General features: G+C 37.7%; 1 protein-coding gene across 5 annotated transcripts in view; it reads right to left on the bottom strand.

The window, feature by feature from the left end:
* Positions 1-23,682, bottom strand: part of PRCP (prolylcarboxypeptidase) — a 71,781-nt gene that overhangs the window by 7,123 nt on the left and 40,976 nt on the right. For all 5 annotated transcript variants that reach the window (XM_082629113.1, XM_082629117.1, XM_082629116.1 and 2 more), the window contains exons 4-9: positions 22,715-22,816; positions 19,473-19,654; positions 19,079-19,236; positions 18,213-18,385; positions 3,147-3,311; positions 2,015-2,202 (exon numbers count right to left, since the gene is read on the bottom strand). In XM_082629113.1, coding sequence (XP_082485239.1) covers positions 2,015-2,202; positions 3,147-3,311; positions 18,213-18,385; positions 19,079-19,236; positions 19,473-19,654; positions 22,715-22,816 — 968 coding nt within the window. The remainder of the gene's footprint in view (positions 1-2,014; positions 2,203-3,146; positions 3,312-18,212; positions 18,386-19,078; positions 19,237-19,472; positions 19,655-22,714; positions 22,817-23,682) is intronic.

Genomic DNA, 23,682 nt, shown 5'->3' with positions numbered 1-23,682 from the left:
TCCCTGGAGGTGTCAGGGAAGGTTTCTTGGAGGATGCCCGAGCCTTAGGAAAAACAAAAAAGAGGAAGGAAAGGACATTCAGGGACAGATAGTCCCCTGTTGGCTAGAAGGTAAAGTACAGGCTGAGAGTATACTTCCATTTATTCATTCAACATACATTTTTTGGGCATATATATTTGCTAGGTCCGGGCCAAGTACTTCACTAGGTTAAATTTTTTAAGCAACAAAACAACTCTGTGGGTGACTTTACAGAAGAGAAAACTGAGGGTCAAAGAGCTTAAGTAATTTAAGACAGCTCATTCTGCCTTTGCACAACTGTTAGGAAGTCCTTTCTTACACTGAGCTAGAAGTTTTTAACACTGAGCCATAATTTCCACCTACGGGCTTCAGTTCTACTCCTCAACCTTTTTTCACAAAATCTATCCTTTCCCCCGATGATGATGATGATGATGATGACGACGACGATTGTTATTTTGATACCCTGAGGAAAACAGTATAAAAGGACAAATGGATCACTAAAATACTCATCTGTAATGGTTGAATCCAACAAAAAAGGATAATGTATTTGACAAAAACACAGATATTAAAACCTTTATACAAGGATTTAAAGACTCCACTTTAAAATTCAACTTGAACTTCAGCTTTGAGCTTACAGCATCAGCACGCTAGAGAAATCCAGATAAATACTATATGGAGGTAAGGTCCTAAAGAAAAACAAGAACATGACAAAATACTTCCTCCTCTGAGGCAACAAAGATGACCTTGGACACCCAAGGCTTATACGTAAGCCTTTTTCAGTCCTCTCAGTGCTTTCATGTTTTCCTGATTTCAAACATCCTAACTTGGCAGTTTCCTTAAATACCTTAAATATACTTATTTGCTCAACTGTAACTTCATAAGGCTGAGATGAAAAGTATAGTTTTGAAGACTCCTATTGAGGACAAGGAAAACAACTTCAGGAAATTAAAAAGAATCTTTAAACTTTCCATATAGTGGGGGCAGGTACCCTACTGAGTGAGAAAATAGCATGAACCCAATAAGACAGAGGCTCTTGTGCAAAATGGGCAGTGCCACTGGCCTAAACCCAGAGAGTGATCCTTCAGTCAAAAAGCATTCCTCACTCCTAAAAGCTGTTGGCCATGTCTAGAAGGTCAAATGTGACTCTGTTTAGAAGAGTTTGTAAAAGAATGACATTTACAATTTAAACAATAGGTCCAGGTTAAGGGATATGTACGGGTATCTCTCTGCTATCTCCATATAGATTTGGGGAAATTTTTTAATTAAATGATTGCTATTTTAATAACTAACAACCTAATACTCAAGCCAAAACATGGAAATTTTGAAGTCGCAATCAGACACAGAGAGTCTGATTAACGCCAACGTGAACCAATAGCAAATATGACACCTACTAGTGCAGCAGTGTCACCGAAGAACAAACACGGGTTTTGTAGTCAGACACGCCAAGGTTGAAAACTGACTTTATCACCTGGGAACTAAAACAAAGCTGGATGAGTCTTGGCAAGTGACTGCTCACAGTGACCCTCACTTTTCTCCTCAGTAAAAAAGGGACTATAGAAACTGCTTCCAAGGGTTGTTGTGAGAATTGAATTAAGTAATTTATTTAAAGCGCCTCATACAGTGCCTGGGACAGAACAGAGTGGGCACTTCAAAAGTGTTTGTTAAATATATATTAAAATGTTTTATTATCATTGATAACAATAGTAACACAAATTGAGAACAACAGATGATGCTTCATTTTGTGTTGGAGAGTATTTTTTCAATATTTTAACTTTGTTGCTGTTGTTTTTAAGCCTTTAAGCATACTGGTAATAGAGCAAAAATTCATATCACCTCTCAGCATCCTCTGTCTTTCAAGGAGTAGAAAAACATGATGGATACCATTGCTGTATTCTATATCGTTGTAACTGTGCAGCATTTTCCTGGTTCTCTTTTCTCAGCTATTCTAAAAATGTCTCCGTCAACCAAAGTTTTCTTTGGATCAGCAAAAATTCACCTGAAAATGATGTTCGTGTGCAAACTGATGTTTTTGCCTCCATACATAGTAGGGATCCAAGAGGGCCTTGGTCTCACACCCCACTGTTTAAAACAGTCATCAGAAAATTCCTTAAAGTTCCACGAGTGAGGTTCGAACATGTCATCAATACCATTAGAACAGAAGGGCATGACCATTTCTGTGCAGGTCTGAAAAAGCAAACCAGGAGAGATTCCAGTGAGAAGATGAGGCATAAAATGTTAAAGAAATTGACCGAGGTCGTACAGCTTGCAAGCAGTAAAGCCAGGGCTTGAACTCAGGAAGTCTGGCTTCAGAGCCCCTGTTCTTTATGCCATACCACCTCTCATTATTCCTGGAAAGGCTCATCTGAGAAGTCACAGAAGTTGGGGCTATACATTCCTTCTTTGCAAACTGCTTCATTTCACATCTATTATCATATTTAATCCTCAAAACAACTCTGGAGGAAAAGTATTACTATTTTTATTACTAGTCTCACTGTACAGATGAAGGAAGGAATGGAGGATCAGACAGAATCAACTTAGACTTCCCCTTCTTTTCTGTGTCCATAAAATGCTACCTTTATAGGACTTACCAAGATCTATTGTAACATTAGTTTAGTTACCTATCATTTCCACCAAGCTATAGTTGATGATTAGATCGTATCTCATTTACCTTTGTGTCTCTGGAGCCTAGAAAAGTGCCTGACTTGTGGTAAGTACTCAGAATATATTCTGTGATGATTAAATGCCAAACTGAACTAGTATATATAGTATATATAAGACAGATAAACAACGAGGTCCTACTCTATAGCACAGGGAACTATATTCAATATCCTGTGATAAACCATAATGGGAAAGAATATGAAAAAGAATATATATATGTATAACTGAGTCAATTTGCTGTATAGCAGAAATTAACACAACATTGTAAATCAACTTTACTTCAGTAAAATAAAAAAAAATGGAATTGGTATTTAATGAATGTATGAATGAGGAAACTTATCCATAGTCTCAAAGTATAAGGTAACAGAACTCAGATTTGGATCCAGGTGATAAAATCTTGCAAATTCTCTGTTATAGCACAATCATATCAGTGAAAACTAAGTTCCACTTGGGGAAATATACACACTTACCTGATAGCTCCAACCCAGGGCTCCCAAACTGCTGGTTGCTGTCTCTGATATATTCAGGCATCTCGCCTGGCCCGAATAATTGTAATATACATTCAGAGCTTGGAAAATATTCTGCAGCAGCCATGTATCAGATACATTGGGATTTTTCAAATACTGGCACACTACCTGTCATTTGAGAGAGATAAAAGGGAGAAGAGTCGAATATAAATATAAAATTACAGTTTAATAAAATGAAGAAATATGAGTTTGATTTGATCATAAAACAATCTTAAGAATCTAACGGCATTGCCTGACAATTTCTATCTATTGCATATAACCACCTTCATAAATGAATAAACCTTTCAAATTACTCCCCAAACTATAGAAATAAACCAAAGTAATTTGCATGGTATGCAAAGTCCTCCCCACTTACCACTCTAGGTTTATCTTCTGCAGCCTTTGCTCCTGCCTAGCAAAACCATTCCCACCACACCAACTTCTTTCCCTCCTGCCTTCGCTCACACTAAAATGCCCTTTTCCCACTCCACTATTGCCTGGCAAACACCAACTCATCTTCTTCAACGCAGCTCAAGTGTCACCTCCTCTATGAGGCCATTGTTGCCTATGCCCTCAAGTCAGGGAGAACTAAATCACTCCCTTCTTTGTGCCTCCTCATCCTGTGCTTATTTCTATCAGAGCTGATAGCGCACTCATTTGATTCCAGAATGTCTCCTTTGGCACTTAGCAAGGCATCTGGCAGCTAAATGTTTGCTGAATGAATGACTATATTTTTATGAAAATGCAAAATTTATGAAATTTCTTTTAGAAAAACTACACCAAGCTCCTACATCTGTAACATTATAAGAAGCATATCAGGCAGCTCCCCAGTTCAAAATACTCCTAACCCTCGACTATAATCAGAGCTAAAAGTCACAGGTAATACTTGGGGTTGGGAGCGAAGGCAGGACTGACTAGTCAGGGACATGGGGAAATTTCAAGGTTATGAAAATATTTCTTATCTTCATAGGGGTCTGGATTATACAACAAACAACACACAATTTGTATGTAAATTTTACCTCAAAAAATTATAAACAAATATTGAACTCTAAATAGTGATGTTAAAGCTGGAGTATTCAGTCTATATTTCATTTATTTCTGCTCTAATCTTTATTTCTTTCCTTCTACTGACTTGGAGTTTCACTTGTTCATTTTCTAGTTCCTTGAGGTATAAATTTAGATTGTTTATTTGAGACTTTTCTTGTTTCTTGAGGTAGGCATTTATCACTATGAACTTCCCTCCCAGAGTGCTTCTGCTGCATCCCATAAATTTTGGTATGTTACATTTCCATTTTCATTTGTCTCAAGGTATTTTTTAAATTTCTCTTTTAATTTCTTCTTTGACCCATTGGTTGTTCAATAGCATGTTGCTTTATCTCCAAATATTTGTGAATTTTCCAGTTTTCTTTGTGTAATTTATTTCTAGATTCAAACCACTGTGGTTGGAAATGATGCTTCATATGATTTCAATCCTCTTAAATTTACTAAGACTTGTTTGTGGCCTAACATTTGATCTATCTTAGAAAATGTTCTATGTGCACTTGAGAAGAATGTATATTCTGTTGCTTTGAGATAGAATGTTCTATAAATATCTGTTAAGTCCATCTAGTCTAATGTGCTGTTTAAAACCAATGCTTCCTTATTGATTTTCTGCCTGGATAATCTATCTATTGATGTTAGTGGGGTATTAAAGTCCCCTACTGTTCATGTACTGCTGTCTATTTCTCCCTTTAGGTCTGTTAATATCTGCTTTACATATTTAGGTTCTCCTATTTTGGGCACATAAATACTTACAAATGTTATATATTCTTGTTGAATTGACTCCCTTATCATTATGTAACACACTTCTTTGTGTATCTTTATAGTCTTTATTTTAAAGTCTATTTTGTCTAATATAAGTATAGCTACCCCAGCTTTCTTTTGGTTTCCATTTGCATGGAATATCATTTTCCATCCCTTCACTTTCAGTCTGTTTGTGTCCTTACATCTAAAGTGAGTCTCTTATAGGCAACATATTGATGGGTCTTGGTTTTTTATTCATTCAACCACTCTATGTCTGTTGATTAGAGAATTCGGTCCATTTACATTTAAAGTAATTATTAACATGTATGTGCTTATTGCCATTTTGTTCATTGTTTTCTGGCTGTTTACGTAGCTCTTCTAGCTCCTTTCTTTCTTTTTCTCTTGCTCTCTTCCTTTGTGGCTTGATGACTTTCTTTAGTGGTATGTTTATATTCCTCTCTCTTTATCTTTTGTATATTTACTATAAGTTTTTGTTTTGTGGTTACCATGAGGCTTACATATAACAATTTATATCAATAAAAGTCTATTTTAAGTTGATAACAACTTAAGTTTGACCCCATTGAAAAGCTCAACATTATTACTCCCCCATTTTATAATTCTGAAGTCACATTCTACATCTTTTTCTCTTGTGTATCCTTAACAAGTTACTGTAATCAGTTATTTTTACTACCTTTGATTTTTTTGGCCTTCATACTAGCTTTGTAAGTAATGAATCCACTACCTTTACTATATATTTGCCTTTCCAGTGAGACTTATTCTTTCATATGAGTTCTTGTTACTACTTAGCGCCCTTTCTTTTCAGTTTAAAGAAGTCCCTTTTAACATTTCTTATAAGGTTGGTTTAATGGTGATGAACTCCTTTAGCTTTTGTTTGTCTGGTAAACTCTATCTCTCCTTCACTTCTGAATGATAAATGCCAGGCAGAGTATTCTTAGTTGAAAGGTTTTTTCTTTCAGCACCTTATATACTGTGTCTTTCCCTTCTGGCCTGCAAAGTTTCTGCTAAAAAATCTGCTCATAGTCTTATGGGAGCTCCCTTGCCTGTAACAAATTGCTTTTTCTTGTTGTTTTTTAATATTTTCTCCTTGTCTTTAACTTTTGACATTTTAATTATAATGTGTCTTGGTATGGGTCTGTTTGGATTCCTCTTATTTGGAACTCTCTGGGATTCCTGGATCTGGAAGATTAGGGAAGCTTTCACCTATTATTTCTTCAAATAAGATTTCTGCCCCTTTCTCTCTCTCTTCTCCTTCTGGGAACCCTATGATGTGAATGTTAGACCACCTGATGTAAATGTTAGTCTATAAGTCCCTTAAGCTATTTTCACTTTTTTTCATTCTGCTGCTCTGACTGGGTAAGTCCTACTGCCCTGTCTTTGTGTTGACTGATCCTGTCTTCTGTTTCATCTAATCTGCTGTCAAACTCCTCCAGTGTAATTTTTTTCAGTTATTGTATTCTTCAGCTTTGTGACTTCTACGTGGTACTTTTTTATATTTTCCATCTCTTTGCTGAAATTCTGTGTTCATCCATTCTTGCTCCCCAGTTCAGTGAGCATCCTTATGACCATTACTTTGAACTCTTTATCAGGTAAATTAATATCTCTCTCATTAAGATTTTTTTCTGAGGTTTTATCGTGTTCTTTCATTTGGAATATATTCCTCTATTTCTTCATTTTGTTTGACTCTCTGTGTTAGTTTCTATATAGTAGAAACAACCATCTCTCCCAGTCATGAAGGAGTGGCCTCGTGTAGGAGATGGACCTTGTTGTTCAACCCTGCCTTAGTTCTTGGGTGTCTTTCAAACCTTTGTGCTTATCCAAACAGCCTATTATATTTTTAATAACTCCAAGTAGTTGAGGACATGCCAAAACCTGTCAGCATCCCAAAAGGGAGGATCTTAGCCCTTTCATTCAGGATGACTAGAAGCCAGACCCTCAAGCACCAGCTTTTAAAAAAGTATGCAAATATATACAGTGCTGTGGGGCTGCAAGCATGAGTCCTGTTGGCCACCAGAGTCAGGTGATCTGGAAGTGTCCACTGGGCAGTCACAAAAAACAGGGTTCCAGATGAGTGTATAAGCTCTTTTCTAGGTGATATCAGCAAGCTGAAGCAAGGCAGAGGGAAAGCACCAAGATGGCATCCATGGCTTATATTCCTTAAGAGCAGCTTTGCAGGCCACTAAATACATGTTAAACCTGAAGCCTGCCCCTCAGGCAGAAGCTCCAAACAAGCAAAGAAGTCTCCTTCACAAGAAGACTAGGGGGTGTACCTCAGTCTGCTGTCTTTGCAGTGCCCTGGGGGTGGCAGCCTGACAAGAACCATATCTCCAATAGCACAGTCCCATGGGACTCAGGAATGTAAGCCCCACCCCCCCCAGCCACCAGAGCCAGGTGATCAAGGGGTGTCCCCTGGGTGGGAGCCACAAAAACTGGGGTGCCAGACATAAAAACCAGGGCACCAGACAAATGTAAAGCTCCCCTCCAGGAAACATTGGCAGTCTGGAGCATGGCAATAGAAAAAAAATTAATAAAACTAAGACCTGGATTTTGAAAAATAAAATTAGCAAATCTTTAGCCAGAGTGACCAAGAAAAAAAGAGAGAGAACTCAAATAAATAAAATCAGAAATGAAAGAGGAGATACTACAGATACTACAGATCCTGTGTACTTCTGATACCACAGAAATACAAAGAATCATGACAGAGTACTATAAACAATTATATGTCATCAAATTCAACAACCTAGAAGAAATGCATAAATTCCTAGAAACATGCAGCCAATCATGACTGAATCATGGGGGACTTCCCTGGAGGTCCAGGGGTTAAGACTCCACATTTCCCCTGCAAAGGATATAGGTTCAATCTCTGGTTGGGTAATTAAGATCTCACATGCCGTGCAGTACGGCCAAAAAAAAAAGACTGAATCATGATGAAACAGAAAATCCGAACAGGCTGAATACTAGTAAGGAGATTGAATCAGTAAACAAAAACCTTCAAAAAAACCAAAAGTCTAGGACCAGATGGTTTCACAGGTGAATTCTACCAACATTCAAGGAAGAATTAATATCAATCCTTCCTAAACTCTTCCAAAAAAATAGAAAAGGAGGGAACACTTCCAAGTTCATTTTACAAGGCCAGAATTACCCTGATACCAAAACTACATAAGAATGCCACAAGAAAATAAAATTACAGGCCAATATCCCTGATGACCATAGATGCAAAAATCCTCAACAAAATATTAGCAAACCGAATTCAATGATACACTAAAAGGATCATACACCATGATCAAGTAGGATTTATCCAGGGAAGCAAGGATGGTTCAACATCAACATATCAGTCAATGTGAACCACCATATTAACAAAATAAAGGATAAAAATCATATGATCATCTTAATAGATGCAAAAGAAGTATTTGACAAAATTCAACATCTATTTATGATTAAAAATAAAAACTCTCAACAAACTAGGTATAGAGGGGACATACTTCAACATAATAAAGGTTGTATATGACAAGCCCAGAGCAAACATCATACTCACAGTGAAAAGCTGAAAGCTTTTACTCTAAGATCAGGAACAAGACAAGGATGCCCACTCTCACCACTTTTATTCAACATACTATTGGAAGTCCTAGCCAGAGCAATTAGGTAAGAAAAAGAAAAGGCATCTAAATCTGAAAGGAATAAGTAAAACTACCTCTATTTGCAGATGACATGATATTATATATGAAAAACCATAAAGGCTCCATCAAAAAACTGTTAGAGATAATTCCCTGGCAGTCCAGTGGTTAGGACTCCACACTTGAACTGCAGGAGGCATGGGTTCAATCCCTGGTCAGGGAACTAAGATCCCACAAGCTGTGTGGTGTGGCCAAAAAAAAAGCTGTTAGAAAAATTAATGAATTTATTAAGAAAAATTAATGAATTCAGTAAAGTTGCAAGAAACAAAACCAACATACAAAAATCTTCTGTGTTTCTATATACTAATAATGAACTATCAGAAAGAGAAATTAAGAAAACAATCCCATTTAAAATTACATCAAAAAGAATAAAATACCTGGGAGGAGGTATTTTAGACATGTAAGACCTATATATTAAAAAATACAAGACATTAATGAAAAAATTGAAGAAGACACAAATAAATGAAAATATATTTCATGCTCATGGATTGGAAGAATTAATATTGTTAAAATATCCATACACAAAGCAATATATAGATTCAATGCTATCCTTATCAAAATTCCAATGACATTTTTCACAGAAATAAAATTTAAAATTCTAAAATTTGTGTGGAACCATAAAAGACCCCAAATGGCCAAAGCAATCTTGAGAAAGAATAATGGTAAAGGCATCACACTCTCTGATTTCAAACTATATTACAAACCTGTATTAATTAAAACAATATGGGGCTTCCCTGGTGGTGCAGTGGTTGAGAGTCCACCTGCCAATGCAGGGGACACGGGTTCGTGCCCCGGTCTGGGAAGATCCCACATGACGCGGAGCAGCTGGGCCCGTGAGCCATGGCCGCTGAGCCTGCGCGTCCGGAGCCTGTGCTCCGCAACCAGAGAGGCCACAACAGTGAGAGGCCCGTGTACCACAAAACAAAACAAAACAAAACAAAACAATATGGTACTGGCATAAAAACAGACACATAGATCAATGGAACAGAACAGAGAGACCAGAAATAAACCCATGCATATATGTTCAATTAACTTATGACAAACAAGTCAAGAATATACAATGGAGGGCTTCCCTGGTGGCGCAGTGGTTAAGAATCTGCCTGCCAATGCAGGGGACACAGGTTCAAGCCCTGGTCCGGGAAGATCCCACATGCCGCGGACCAACTAAGCCTGTGTGCCACAACTACTGAGCCTGTGCTCCAGAGCCTGTGAGCCACAACTCCTGAAGCCTGGGCGCCTAGAGCCCATGCTCTGCAACAAGAGAAGCCACCACAATGAGAAGCCCGCGCACCACAACGAAGAGTAGCCCCCGCTCACCGCAGCTAGAGAAAGCCCGCGTGCAGGAACAAAGACCCAACACAGCCAAAAATAAATAAATAAAATTTAAAAAAATATACAATGGGGAAAAGATAGTCTCTTCAATAAACAGTGTTGGGAACATTGGACAGCCACATGCAAAATAATGAAACTGGATGACTATCTTACACCAGACACAAAAATTAACTCAAAGTGAATGACTTGCATGTAAGACCTGAAACCATAAAACGCATAGAAGAAAACATAGGTGGTAAGCTCCTTGACATAGGTCTTGGCAATGATTTTTTTTAATCTGACACCAAAAACAAAAGCAACAAAAGCAAAAATAAACAAGTGGGATTTCATCAAACTAAAAGCCTCCTGCATAGCAAAGGAAACCATCAACAAATGAAAAGGCAACCTACTGAATGGGAGAAAATATCTGCAAATCATATATCTGATAAAGGGCTAACATCCGAAATATATAAAGAGCTCATACAACTCAACAGCAAAAAAAAAAAAAAAAAATTCCGATTAAAAATGGGCAGAAGATCTGAATAGACAGTTTTCCAAAGAAGACATACAGATGGCCAACAGGTATATGAAAAGTTGCTCTACATCATTAATCAAAAGGAAAATGCAAATCAAGAGTACAATGAGATATCACCTCACATCTATTAGAATGGCTATTATAAAAATGACAAGTGTTGGCAAGAATGTGGAGAAAAGGGAACCCTGTGCACTGTTGGTAGGAATGTAAACTGGTACACCACTTTGAAAACAGTATGGAGGCTTCCTCAAAAACTTAAAACTAGAAATGCCATATAATCCGGCAATTCCACTTCTGGGTATTTACCCAAAGAAAACAAAAACACTAATCCAAAAAGATATATGCATCTCCACATTCATTGCAGCATTATTTACAATGGCCAAGATATGGAAACAACCTAAATGTTCATCAATGGATGAATGAATAAAGGAGATATGGTACATGTATACAGTGGAATATTATTAAGCCATAAAAAAAAGAATGAAATCTTGCCATTTGTGACAACATGGGTAGACTTCAAGGGCATTATGCTAAGTGAAATCAGTCAGACAGAGAAAGACAAATACTAAATGATCTATTTCTCTTATATGTAGAATCCAAAAAAAAAAATTTTTTTTTTTAATTTAAAAAACCATGCTGGGATTTCCCTGGTGGTACAGTGGTTAAGAATCCGCCTGCCAATGCAGGGGACATGGGTTTTATCCCTGGTCCGGGAAGATCCCACATGCCGCAGAGCAACTAAGCCTGTGCGTGAAAACTACTGAAGCCCATGCACCTAGAGCCCGTGCTCCGCAGCAAGAGATGCCACCACAATGAGAAACCCGCGCACCACAACAAAGAGTAGCCCCCGCTTGCCGCAACCAGAGAAAGCCCACGTGCAACAAAGAAGACCCAACACAGCTAAAAATAAATAAATAAATTTATATGTAAAAAAAAGAAACAGAACTGAACTAAACTGAAAGCTGCAAAAACCTATCAAGCCTAAAGCAATAAGGAAATGCACGTTGAAGAAAAAAGGCAAAAGATTGTTTTACTATTCTGACAACTCTCAATTATTCATGGTAAGTCAAAAATACCTAATTGCATAGCCCTTTTCTCAGAAAATGTTCCTGAGAAATATGCCAATTAGATATACTCAAGAATATATGGAAATCAAGAACCAATCATAGAATTTATTCAACTATCTAATGCCAACAGTTGATCAGCATTCTTTCCTGCATGTGGACACCCCCACTGGACTTAGCTCTTTCAAAATGCAGCACAAAACTACGGAGTAGACCCATGCAATGCAGAGAAGAGCATTATGTTCAAGCACAGCATGGTAGATGAGGCCGGGTGACAGTGCAAGCTGGGCAGGGGGAGAAGGGAGTGCTGATATGCAGCAACAAGTGGCCTAAAACTCTCGAAGAGAACAGTAACAAGTGAGTGTGACTCACATGCTGGCATCAGATCCCCTCTCAGAGCTAGAACACTGGGCCTCTGTCAGGCAAAGAAAAGGAGTCCCTATGAATAGCCATCTCTGCAAACAGCAGTTACTGTCACTCCCTAAGAGACACAAGCATGGCTGGGGACTGGCACCAGCTGACAATACTTGGGTTTTGGCAGCCCCACTTACACAGAGAGAACATCCTGGTCAGAAACTTGGCCTCTGCTGATAGAAATTCCATGTCCAGATTAAGGGCAATCCTGGGCCCACTGTCCTCTGTGAGGTCAGAGCACCCTTGGAGTACTGTGTCCAATTCTGAGCACCACACTCTAATAAGGACACTGACCAACATGAGGAAATTCAGAGGGGAGCAGTCAGGATGGGGAGTTGAGGAATAGTTGAAGAAACTCTATAATTGGTCATTTGAATCATTCCCAATCTTTTACTATTGCAAGTAAGGCTACAATAAATATCCTTGGGGCTAAACCTATCTATCTATCTATCTATCTACCTATCTACCCTTGTCTTCCTGAGATAAATTCTTAGAGGAATTACTGGTTTGAAGGAAATAAACATTTTTAAGGCCTTTGCTACATCATGTCAAACTGCCTTATAGGAAGGAAGTACCAGTTGATAATTCTACCCGTATGATAGAGAGAAGGCCTGAAAAATATCACTTAAAATTTGTTTACAAATATTTAAAATAAGAGAATTTTGTTATTTTAGGTGTTTCTAAATTTCCTCTCTAACTCAAAGATTCTGTGAGTCTAAGCATCATCCTCTAGATAAAAGACACACTCTCTACATTTCTCTATGTACAGTTGACCCTTGAAAAACACAGGTTTGAACTGGGTGGGTCCATTTATACACGCATTTTTTTCAATAAATATATAGTCAGCCCTCCATATCCACAAGTTTGGCATCCATGGATGGACATTTCCACCTGAGGTTGATTGAATTCACGGATGGGAAACCCATGGATACAGAGGCCCACTGACTATACTACACTGTTTTATATAAGGGACTTGAGCTTCCATGGATTCTGGTATACACAGGGGCTCCTGGAACCAATCCCCTGAGGATACCATGGATACTGAGGGAAGACTGTATTCCATTAAGAATTTTAGTAGCCAAGAGTAAATAAAGTTTTCCCCAAAATACTTAAATTATACTAGCAAAACCTCAGCACTACTCCCATTCTTATTCAAAGACTAATAATTCAACAGGATATATTCATATACGTTTATTAAAGATCTATAGGATACACAAAATACTTACGTAAATATTAAGCTGAACCATATGAAATTGCCATGTTTATAAGTCAAACACAAATACTGGCATTTTTGGTTCAACCTCATATAATACTTCAGCTTAAGCCTGATAATTTGCAGGTATTACCCATCTGATGAGGGCAAGCACTTAGTCTGTTGATTATTTACTTAGGGACTGTGATCTAATCAGACAAGGAAAGATTCTCTGCCAACCACTTCCATCCGAAATACTCAGCACAGGTAGGCCCTGTACTACACTTTCCATTTATTTTGTAGACACTAGCAAACAGTGTCTTCTAAACAATTTCTACAAAAGGCACAGCATTCCTACTTAGACTATAAATCTACTGATAAGGGGGCAGCTGGGGCTGAGTCTGCTAGTAAAACTATTGACTATTCCTTGAGGTCAGGTGCTTTCCCTACAATGACCCAGGGAGAAACATATCATAACCATCTGCATTTCACAGGGAAGGAAATAAGCTCAGAAAGGTCTGCTACAGATACACAAATTTAAAACTGTGAATATAAGTTCTGAACCCAAACTTTGGCTACAAAGTCCTGGTATACGAATGTCTCTTTGACATCATATAATAACAATTATATGCATATAACTAGCATCAACTTAGTGCTTACTATACACCAGGTCCTATTAAATCCTCATAATGACCCTAAGACGCATTATAATTACTATTACCCCCATTTTGCAGTTGAGGAAATTAAAGCACAGAGAGGTTAAGAAACTTCTCCAAAGTCAAACAGCCAGGAAGTAGCAGAACGGGGATTCAAATGCAGACCCACTCTGAAGCTTCCATTTGTAACCACTACACTACACACACTCAACCTAGAAGTTATAATATAAGAGACAAATAACAACACAAACAGTACCTAAACATACCTGTAGCCTCATGCTTAATTTTTTAAACAAATATTTTTTATTCTTAGATTATATTTTCCTAAGTTTATTTGTTTTAGGTAGAAACTTAGATAGAAGGGATTCTGTGGCAATATAAAATTATAAAACTTCTTATTATGCAATAGTGAAAAGGAAACTGTAAAAGAGTACAGCAAAATGAGGTTCAGGAAATGGACAGACTTAATTCACTTTCTACTTCCTAGAACAAATGTGAACATTCAGGAAAAATGTAAAAAGAGCCTAAGAGGTCCATTTTAATAATTCTGTTTTAAAGAGTGTAGAAATTATGGAGATAGTAGAACATTGTAATCTTAGTACCAAACTAATCAGCTCTGTACCCAAATATTTAGGTTCTGCCCTTTGACCCATGTACACCAGAGAAAGTGAAGATAATGAATTGTTTAAAAGCTTTAAGTGTCCCTCTACCTATGAGGATAAGCATTTGAATAAGAGAGAAAAAGAAGGCAAAGAAAATGTTTTTAAAGAAGATAGGTTAAAAAAAAAAAAAAAAAGACCAATCTCTTCTCAGAGAGTATGGTCCATCCACATTAGAGAAAGGATTAAGCAGATACATTCAGCTTTTCTAACAGATTTTCTTTCTCTAAGGCTTCAATACGCCTCTCACCCTCTCTCAGATAATCACATTAGTTTTGTCATTAAAAGCTCCCTTTTCATAGAATGCACCTAAACCGCTTAAACCACCCAGAGAGGTCGCATACATTATCAAACACCAAGACAAACGGAAGAGGTTTTCCATCTTGTATCTTATTATTTCACTGTATCTATCTGCATGCTCAGGAGGCTAAGCCAAAAGATTTGGTGAGTTATCAGCTGAAAATGATTCCAAAATAGATAAACTCTACAGTATCCTTTAAAACTGGTCTTTAAGCTGAGAACTGAGAACTAGCAGTTTTTATGCTGACAGAGCAGTCAAATGACAGAGGGGTTTTCTATTTCCCTTTTCTCTTCTTCCTTGTGTTCTATCAGCCAAGTCCATGATTATTTCTGCATGAATGTTGCAGCTTCTGTTAACAGTAAACAAAAGCAAATGGAGTCTGAGTGTGCATGGCTCAAAGATAAATTAGAAAGAATGATATTTGAGTTGACATGGAAAATGGCATTCAGTTGCTGCATGTGGATACTTCAGAACTGTACAAGGTCCAGGAAGAATTGGAAATCACCTGCTTTTTTTCATAACCCAACTATTATATATTATCTCACCATCCTAAGCCTGAGTTACAGACTCAGAAAAGGACGACTGTTTGTCAGCCCTTTAAAAAGGAGGAAGTGTATCAGAGGGAGGAGGAGTCCTGGTTAAATGGAACTATCCAAGTGAAAGAGCAGTCCCCAACTGGGTAGTGTTCCAGGGATTAGGGGGTTGGGAGAACAGAGAGGGGGTCAAGAAAGGAGAAACAGAATGAACAGTGAAAGAAAGTGATCTGAAGCTAAGAGTTGGGAAGAGAGGCATGAAGTGGAAAAATTCTGAAATCAGATAGGATAAAATTAGAGATAGATGTAGGCAATGAAAGTTTCTCAAGCAAAAGTCAAAGAGAGATTACTTTTGGTGGGGTGCAGGCAGGAAACAGAATTATAAATATATCATAAGCAATCAAGAATTCCTTAATATGTCAAAAGAAAGGGTAAAGTTGGTAAAAAAAATATTAACTGGAGGAAATGACAAGAACAAGTCCTAGATAAAAGAAGTGAAAGGTGATTGTGAGGCAAAGACACAAAGTTATCTTGCCTTAAAAACAAACTTTTAAAATATATATGTACACAAAAGATAAAAGAAAGATTGTGCTAAGTCAAAAACAGATGACAAAATATTTGAGATATACTCCACTAATTTTGAGTGATTATTTAGGAGAGAGATAGGATAGAATATATATTTACGTTTAAGACTCAACAGCAAAATATCTCAAAAGGAACATTAAAGAAGCAGAGATAAAACCAGTTAGACTGTTCACTGTTCCAAATCATAAACAAATGAATATTAAAAAGCTGTATTCCTCTGGCATTTTTTCTGAGTCAGGGCCGCAAACTACAGGCCAAAGCCAGCCCACTGCCTGTTTTATAAATAAAGTATTGTTGGAACATAGTCTTCCTCATTCATTTAAATATTGTCTACAGTTACTTTCTGCTAGAACTACAGAATTGAGTAGCTGTGACAGAAACTACATGGCCCACAAAGCCTAAAATACTTACTATATAGTCCTTTACACATAAAGTTTGCCAACCCCTATTCTAAGTAATGAGGGAATTGCCCATATGTTTTTATCATCTGACAACTCAGTTGTTCTCCAAGTGGGCATAAAGATGCAAATGTAATTCTCACTTTGTACACAGAGTTCAAAGTTAAATCTGATAGTTGTCACACTGTGGCCAGCAATCTACCCAAATCTTCAGTCAAGTCTTCTAGTTCAGTGCAATGTGGGAGAAGATCAAAGCCTCTGAACAATGGTAGACCCGAGTTCAAATCCCACTTCTGCTACCTCTTAGTTGAGCTTAAATATCCTCTCCATAAAACTGGAATTATAACTCTTTTTTCCCACAGTATTTTTGTGGGGATTAAATGAGATAGTATATATGAAAGTGCTTTGTAAATAGTAAAATAATATAGAAAGATAAAACATTATTAGCACACAGACATTTATGGAGACTAATCGGTTCAGATTTAGTTTTTTCTCATTATTTTGATCTAGGTTTTCTTACCATGAGAGAGATCTGCTCTTTAAAATAACTTTTTATTGTCAAAATTCAATTTAATTCAATATGCATTTACCTCTGGCTTGCTATGTGCAATATACTCACTGGTCATCCTACTTTTCAGATGAAGAAAAATATCTCTAATAGCAAACGATCTTGTTCCATTTCGGTTACGAAGTTTTAAACAAGGTGTGCATTTAATAATTCAAAGGGACAGTTAAATTAAAAGTGCTTTTGAAACCTGGTTCTTGTATTACCAATTCTATCTACATTCACAGCATTCATTCTAGCTGTAGAGTCTGCTGTATTCTCTAAATTTAATAACCATCAGCTTTTGTTTTTAAAACTAAGAGGAATGCTCTTTATAAAGGAATGCTTAAAAAGAACACATACAATAAAGAATTCTGGCATGAAAAGAACCTTAAAATTTATTGTGTCAAGTGTCTTTAAATTTTCCAGAGTGTTTTCACATCCAATATTTTATTTGATCCTCAGCACATCCCTATTGAGAACATAGGTATCGTTATCCCATTGTGCAGAGGAAGACACGGAGGCCCAAGAAGAGAACAGACTTGCCCAAGATCACACAGCTGGTAAATGGCAGTTCTGAACAAGGAACCAGAGTCAGTGCTCTTTCCACTCTACCTTGCTGTGTGGGGATCATGCCTTTATGATGTATGTAGCACTTAGAATGTGTTAGCAGTTGACTGAATCATAGCACTTTGATAGCAGCTGCCATTTATTAAGTACGGACCATGTATTATATAGCTCTATGTGTCTCACATATATTAACTGTGTATATGAAGTGCAGAGCACAGAACTTGGTACATAGTAATTATTCCATTAACAGCAACTTTTTTTTTTTTTTTTTTCCGGTACGCGGGCCTCTCACTGTTGTGGCCTCTCCAGTTGCGGAGCACAGGCTCCAGATGCGCAGGCTCAGCGGCCATGGCTCACGGGCCCAGCCGCTCTGCGGCATATGGGATCCTCCCGGACCGGGGCACAAACCCGTATCCCCTGCATCGGCAGGCGGACTCTCAACCACTGCGCCACCAGGGAGGCCCAACAGCAACTATTGGTCTTAGTTCTAAGAGTTGGTTCTTAGTTCTAAGAGTTGTAATTTATACAACTCTGTAATCTATGCATTTTATCTCCATTTTTCAAATGAGAAAACTGAGGTTCAGAAGAGCTGGGTAACATGTCCAAGTTTGAGGAACCAGAAAGTGACAAAAGCCAGGATTTGCCTAGGTTTGAGGTTTGACTAACTTCAGAGCCCCTTTGTCACTGGGACTTCCTCTGATGCTGAAAGTCAGAGAATGCACCAAAAAAAAAGTGGGAGGAGAGAGAGAGAGAAGTATGTGATTAAAAGTGATGAAAGGACATTTTCCTATTACCTTGATAGGCCAAGCAGGCAAAGGCTGTAAAAAGTTGGACTCATAAGGGTAGTCCACCATTGCCAGATTCACCCAGGTTTCAGAGATCCAGTCTTTCAAACGCTGAACATCCTGAGATTCTGTTAATGGAGTGCATAAGTGAAGGGCTTCAGAAAGCCAGTGCAAGCCAGTACCTGAGAATAGAATCAAATTGTTGGAATCTAGTAAGCACTGCTCAACAGAAGGGCTTTACAGATCATTCATTCTTCACTTGGTATTTTAGAAAACTCAGTCTTCTATACAGTTTCTCCAAGAATGCTTTTTCAACATTGAACAAAATATTTTTAGAACTGGTTAATCTCGTGATAGATAAGTTGCCTATCTCATGAAGCTTACCAGAATTAGTATTCTGAATCATTCCTTTTTGCAAATAAACAAATGGAACATATAGAGCAATGAGAATGCATAAACTACAACTAAAGAATACAAATGGATTTATCTGACAGTGCCGAGCAAAAGACAGCAGAGACAAAAAATACATACTATGCAATTCTGATTACTAAAAAATTCAAGAGCAAGCAAATTAATCTATGGTTCTAGAATGCAGGATAGTGATTAGCCTGATAAATGCAGAGGTAGTATCTGAAAAGGGCTTGAGGGGATTTCTGAGGGAATTTCTTGATCTGCATGCTGATTACACTATATATTCACTTTGCAAAAATTCACCAAGCTGTGTATTTTGATTTGTGTACTTTTCTGTATGTTATACTTAAATACATATGTTATAATTAAATATATAAAAAGTTTACTTAGAAAGTGGGAAGTGTTAAATTTTACACTTAAAAGGTAAAAAATCCCAAGATTCCATTCTTTAAATTAAACCTTACCCTTTTCTGTGAGTCGACTAATGGCATCCCAGGACCTGCGGATACTCTCTGAACAATTTGGGCCACTTTTCCTAAAATCTGTAGTTACAATCTTCATAAATACACCACAAGGTACCATATTCTCAAACTGCCAGATGGGGGCAGAGGATGCAAGAGCTCTAAATGGTAAGAAGTCCAAGGAAAGAGAAAAGAAAAAAATGTAACTCATCGAATTCAAGTTTTAAAATTGAAACTTATATTGAACAAAAATGGTGAGAAAAATAACAGCTGTTAATGAAACAGAAATTAGAACTCTCAGTACAACAGAATAGAACATGTTTTACCCAAAACAAATCCCTACGTTTGCCTTGACAATTATTAAGAAAGTGCTCACATCCAACATAAGTGCATTTACCCAACCACCAAATGAGGATACTTCATCCTGAACCAGGCTGCAAGCATGCCACCGTAAGAGCCCCCTAGGGCAATGACAGGTTGATTTCTAGCTCCTGGGATTGTTCTTTTCAAGTATTTGATTAACTCTGCAAAATCAGCCAGAGCTTGTTCTGTTGTCAGAAAATTCAAGTGTCTGGAATCCTAAAGAAAAATAACAAAGAACATGGGTAAAAATGTGCACATAAATAGCAGCTTAGGCATAGCATAGATCCAGAAAAAAAGCCAGATAAGCTTTTCTCCAAATAGAATTTCTAGGTAACTGAGTTAAAACGCCCAGTCAAAGCAATAGCAATGCTGATTTAAACTCATGAAAAAGTGACTTTAAGTTTGTGGGAAGAAGATAACGTATTTTGCATTCAAATGTAATTTCTATTAAATGCTATTTACCAAAGACCTTGTTGAGGTAGTAGAAACAGCAGAGACAAACTGTAAGTAACATTTAACAACAAATGTGATAGAATACAATACTAATCTTAACACACAACTACTCTATTCTAACTTTTATTTCAAATCTTGAAACATTTACAATGGCTACCATATAGGCAAAGGTAAAGTAAACCCTGTGGAAAACTGAAGTAAGAATCATCCGTAAAAATAAAACTCCCTTCCTCATCAGAAAGATGATTATTATGTCTGACATACCAACAACTGGAACACATCAGCCTGCCTGATGTACAAGTATAAAATTGGAGTTAAAAAAAAAAAAAGAAAAACAGCAACCTATGGAACAACTATTTTCAGACATTGGAAAACAAGCAACACAAGACTTTGAGCCCTGAGAGAAGGATACTCCGCAAGTAAGTTCCACGATCATCTAGTTCTCTACCTAGGGAGAATTTCCTCATTGCAGTATAGGGAGGTGGAACTCAGAGTCCTGCTTAGCTGAGAAGGCTAATGAAGTGTCTCCTTTGAAAAGGTGAAAACTAACTCTTCTCCTTTTGAACTTGGGCTGGACTTAGTGACTTGGCTCTAACACGAATAGAATGTGGCAGAAGTGATATGTGACTTCCAATGTCAGGTCATAAAAAGCACTGCAGTTTCTACCTTGCTCTCTTGGATTGTCAAATTTGAGGGAAGGTAGCTGCCATGTCAAAAGGTCACTCAAGCAGGCCTTTGGAAAAACCCAAGAGGGGATACACCGAAGCCTCTTACTAATACCCAGCATCAGTTTGTCACTCATGTGGATCTTCCAAATGAGCAGAGAGTGTCCTCCAGCCTCAATCAAGTCGTCAGATGACTGAAGCACTAACTGACATCTTAAGCTCATGAGATCCCCTGAAACAGAACCACCTAGCTGAGCCACTCCTAATTCCTTACCCACAGGAACTGTAAGATAATAAATGTTTTAAGCCACTAAGGTTTGAGGTAAACTGTTATGTAGCAATAGATAACTAACACACCTACATACCCATATCAGACTATCCTATTTGACCTTCACACTTTAGTCTCACCACTCTGACTACTCCCATCACCTGGTATATTTTGGAACCAGAGTTCCATCTTTCCTCTTTCCTACTCCTTTAACCTTCCCTCTTATCCAAGATGTATGCTTTCTGGCTTCTTACTTTCTCTCTCATTGTCTGTCACTATTCTTTACTTCCAGTTTTCATGGCACTATGTATAGCTGAGTGCAGTTTTTTCCCAATTCTCACAATATATCTGTAATATTCCCCTACGCAACTGACAAATTCTGTGAGCACATGAAGGGAAGGAAGCATATCAAAGACAGCCCTTACCGCCATTTTGCTAGCAACGTTATGAACCACAGCGACCTAGGAGAGGAGGTTGTTTCTATCTGCAACAAGCTGACTACCTCCCAGTGGTTTCAGGACCTGTCAACTCCCCTAATCAGATAATTATGCAAAATAATAAGCTAAAGGATAGAGTTTCCCACATAGCCTAACAAATATCAGCAAATTGCTCTGCTTTTCATTTATAAAACAAGGACTATTTATTTATTTATTTATTTATAACATGAGCTAATAAAACCTCTGAAAATAAAAATTAAAAGTCCTTTCAAAACAAGAAGCCTAGAAAATGATTAACCCCAATCATTTCTAACTCAGATTTTTCCAAAAGCATGGTATGTGTATAACGGTGGTATGCATGATGATCTTAGGTAGTGAGTAAACATTTTTAATGTAATACTTGTTTTATTTCAATGTAATTTAGAGAAAAATAGTACATAAAGCCTTACTAAGATAACACTAAGTTTGAAAAGTGAGTTGTGGGACTTTCCTGGCAGTCCAGTGGTTAAGACTTCACCTTCCAATGCCGGGGGTGCAAGTTTGATCCCCGGTGGGGAGCTAAGATCCCACATGCCTTGGGGCCAAAAAACCAAAACATAAAACAGAAGCAATATTGTAACAAGTTCAATAAAGACTTTAAAAATGGTCCACATAAAAAAAAAGTGAGTTATTTAAAGAAAAATAGTCAGTGAATAATAATACAGATGGCAAATTCATATAGCCAGAATCACAAGGGTAGTACCTGAGTGACTCAGTTGAGGAAAAGGTGTCCTGGCTTATTAAGTGTAGATTTGTGGCTGAGGCCAAAGCTCCTTGTGAGAACAGAAAGGCCAGAAGGGAATCCAAGTGGCCAGTTGGCCTCACTGAATTATAGCGATGATTTGTCCTTATTTTATTGAAAAACACCTTACTAAGCAAACATTTGCGCACTCATTACATTTTTTCCAGTGGTAGACCCAATAATTTAAGTGTATAATTTATAAAGCAGATTATTTACTGACTTTTTTTTTTTTTTTTTTGCGGTACGCGGGCCTCTCACTGCTGTGGCCCCTCCCGCTGCGGAGCACAGGCCCCGGATGCGCAGGCTCAGCGGCCACGGCTCACAGGCCCAGCCAGTCCGCGACATGTGGGATCCTCCCAGACCAGGGCACAAACCCGCGTCCCCTGCATCGGCAGGCGGACTCCCAACCACTGCGCAACCAGGGAAGCCCTACTGACATTTTTTAAACACTGAAAAGTTCCCTCCAATCTCTGCAGCCATAGATTAAGATTTGCCTGGTGAAGGCTAGCCTCATCACACTGAGTTAAAGACTGATCATTATACATAAAAAGTAAAGATTAAATACAAATTACTGAAATTTCAGGCAGTTCAACTTAAAGCTAACATTTCTTTCTTACAGTGGGACATGTAATTAGAAAATGTTCTAAACTTAAAAGTAGAAAATACACCTACCTTGAAGGAGTTGGCACCAAAGGGTAGGGACTCTCCATAATATCGATGTTCAGCAAACACCAACATAGCTTTCAGTTCCTCAGCCATGTCCCACATGAACCCCTAGGAGGAATTTACAAATTCACAGGATAAAATCAGGTCATGAAAAAAAGTCTGAATCTTTTTGCAACTCATGAAATGGACCAAAAAGAGTTCTCTGAGAAGCTGCACAATTCATATTTGTTCCACAGGTAAATAATATAATTGCTGTTTCATTGTTGCACATCAATCTCACACTGCATTAGAGTGAAACAATTAAAAATAAGCCCAAGTTGCTCAACTACCAGTCATTCCAACCCTCCTTATTCTGACACTCTAGCCTCAGAATCAACATTATGTCTAAAATAGCCTTCAAATTGCACTGTGTGCCAAAGAATCTAGGAAAGAGCTGTGGATAACTAAGTTATCTGTCTACTCACAGATAACTTTTATTTATAACATGAAAGAGAACTGTACAAATAAACATATTGGACTCCCTTGGGTTTTATATTAATCTTATTTACATGAAGATAAATAGTAGCTAACCATAGCTAATATTAATTGAGTGCTTACAACTTGTCAGATACCCTTCTAAACACTTTATATGTATTCACTTAATTATCACAACAATCTAAGAGATAGGCATTTTGATTATACCCATTTTACAGACAAGGACACTGAGGCACAAGAGTTTAAATAACCTGTGACAGTCACACGGCTAGAAAGTGGTAGAGCTAGGATTCAAGCACAGGCCATCTGGCTCCAGAACACAATCATCAAGTGCAGTAAGACCTCCTATTTCCACACATAATGCTGGTCATTAATCAACCATTGCATTTTTTCACTTACCTCAAATTGTGCCCTCAGAATCCTTCTTAACAAAGCATTCTAGGTGCCCAACTTCAATCAACTAGTTTTAGATTTAGCACAGATTAAAACTACTTGTCATT

The sequence above is a fragment of the Mesoplodon mirus genome, assembly GCF_964341445.2.
Source record: "Mesoplodon mirus genome assembly, chromosome: 7".
In the NCBI taxonomy this organism is placed as follows: Eukaryota; Metazoa; Chordata; class Mammalia; order Artiodactyla; family Ziphiidae; genus Mesoplodon; species Mesoplodon mirus.
Note: the sequence above shows the minus strand (reverse complement) of the source record. Positions and strands in the feature narration are given on the sequence as shown.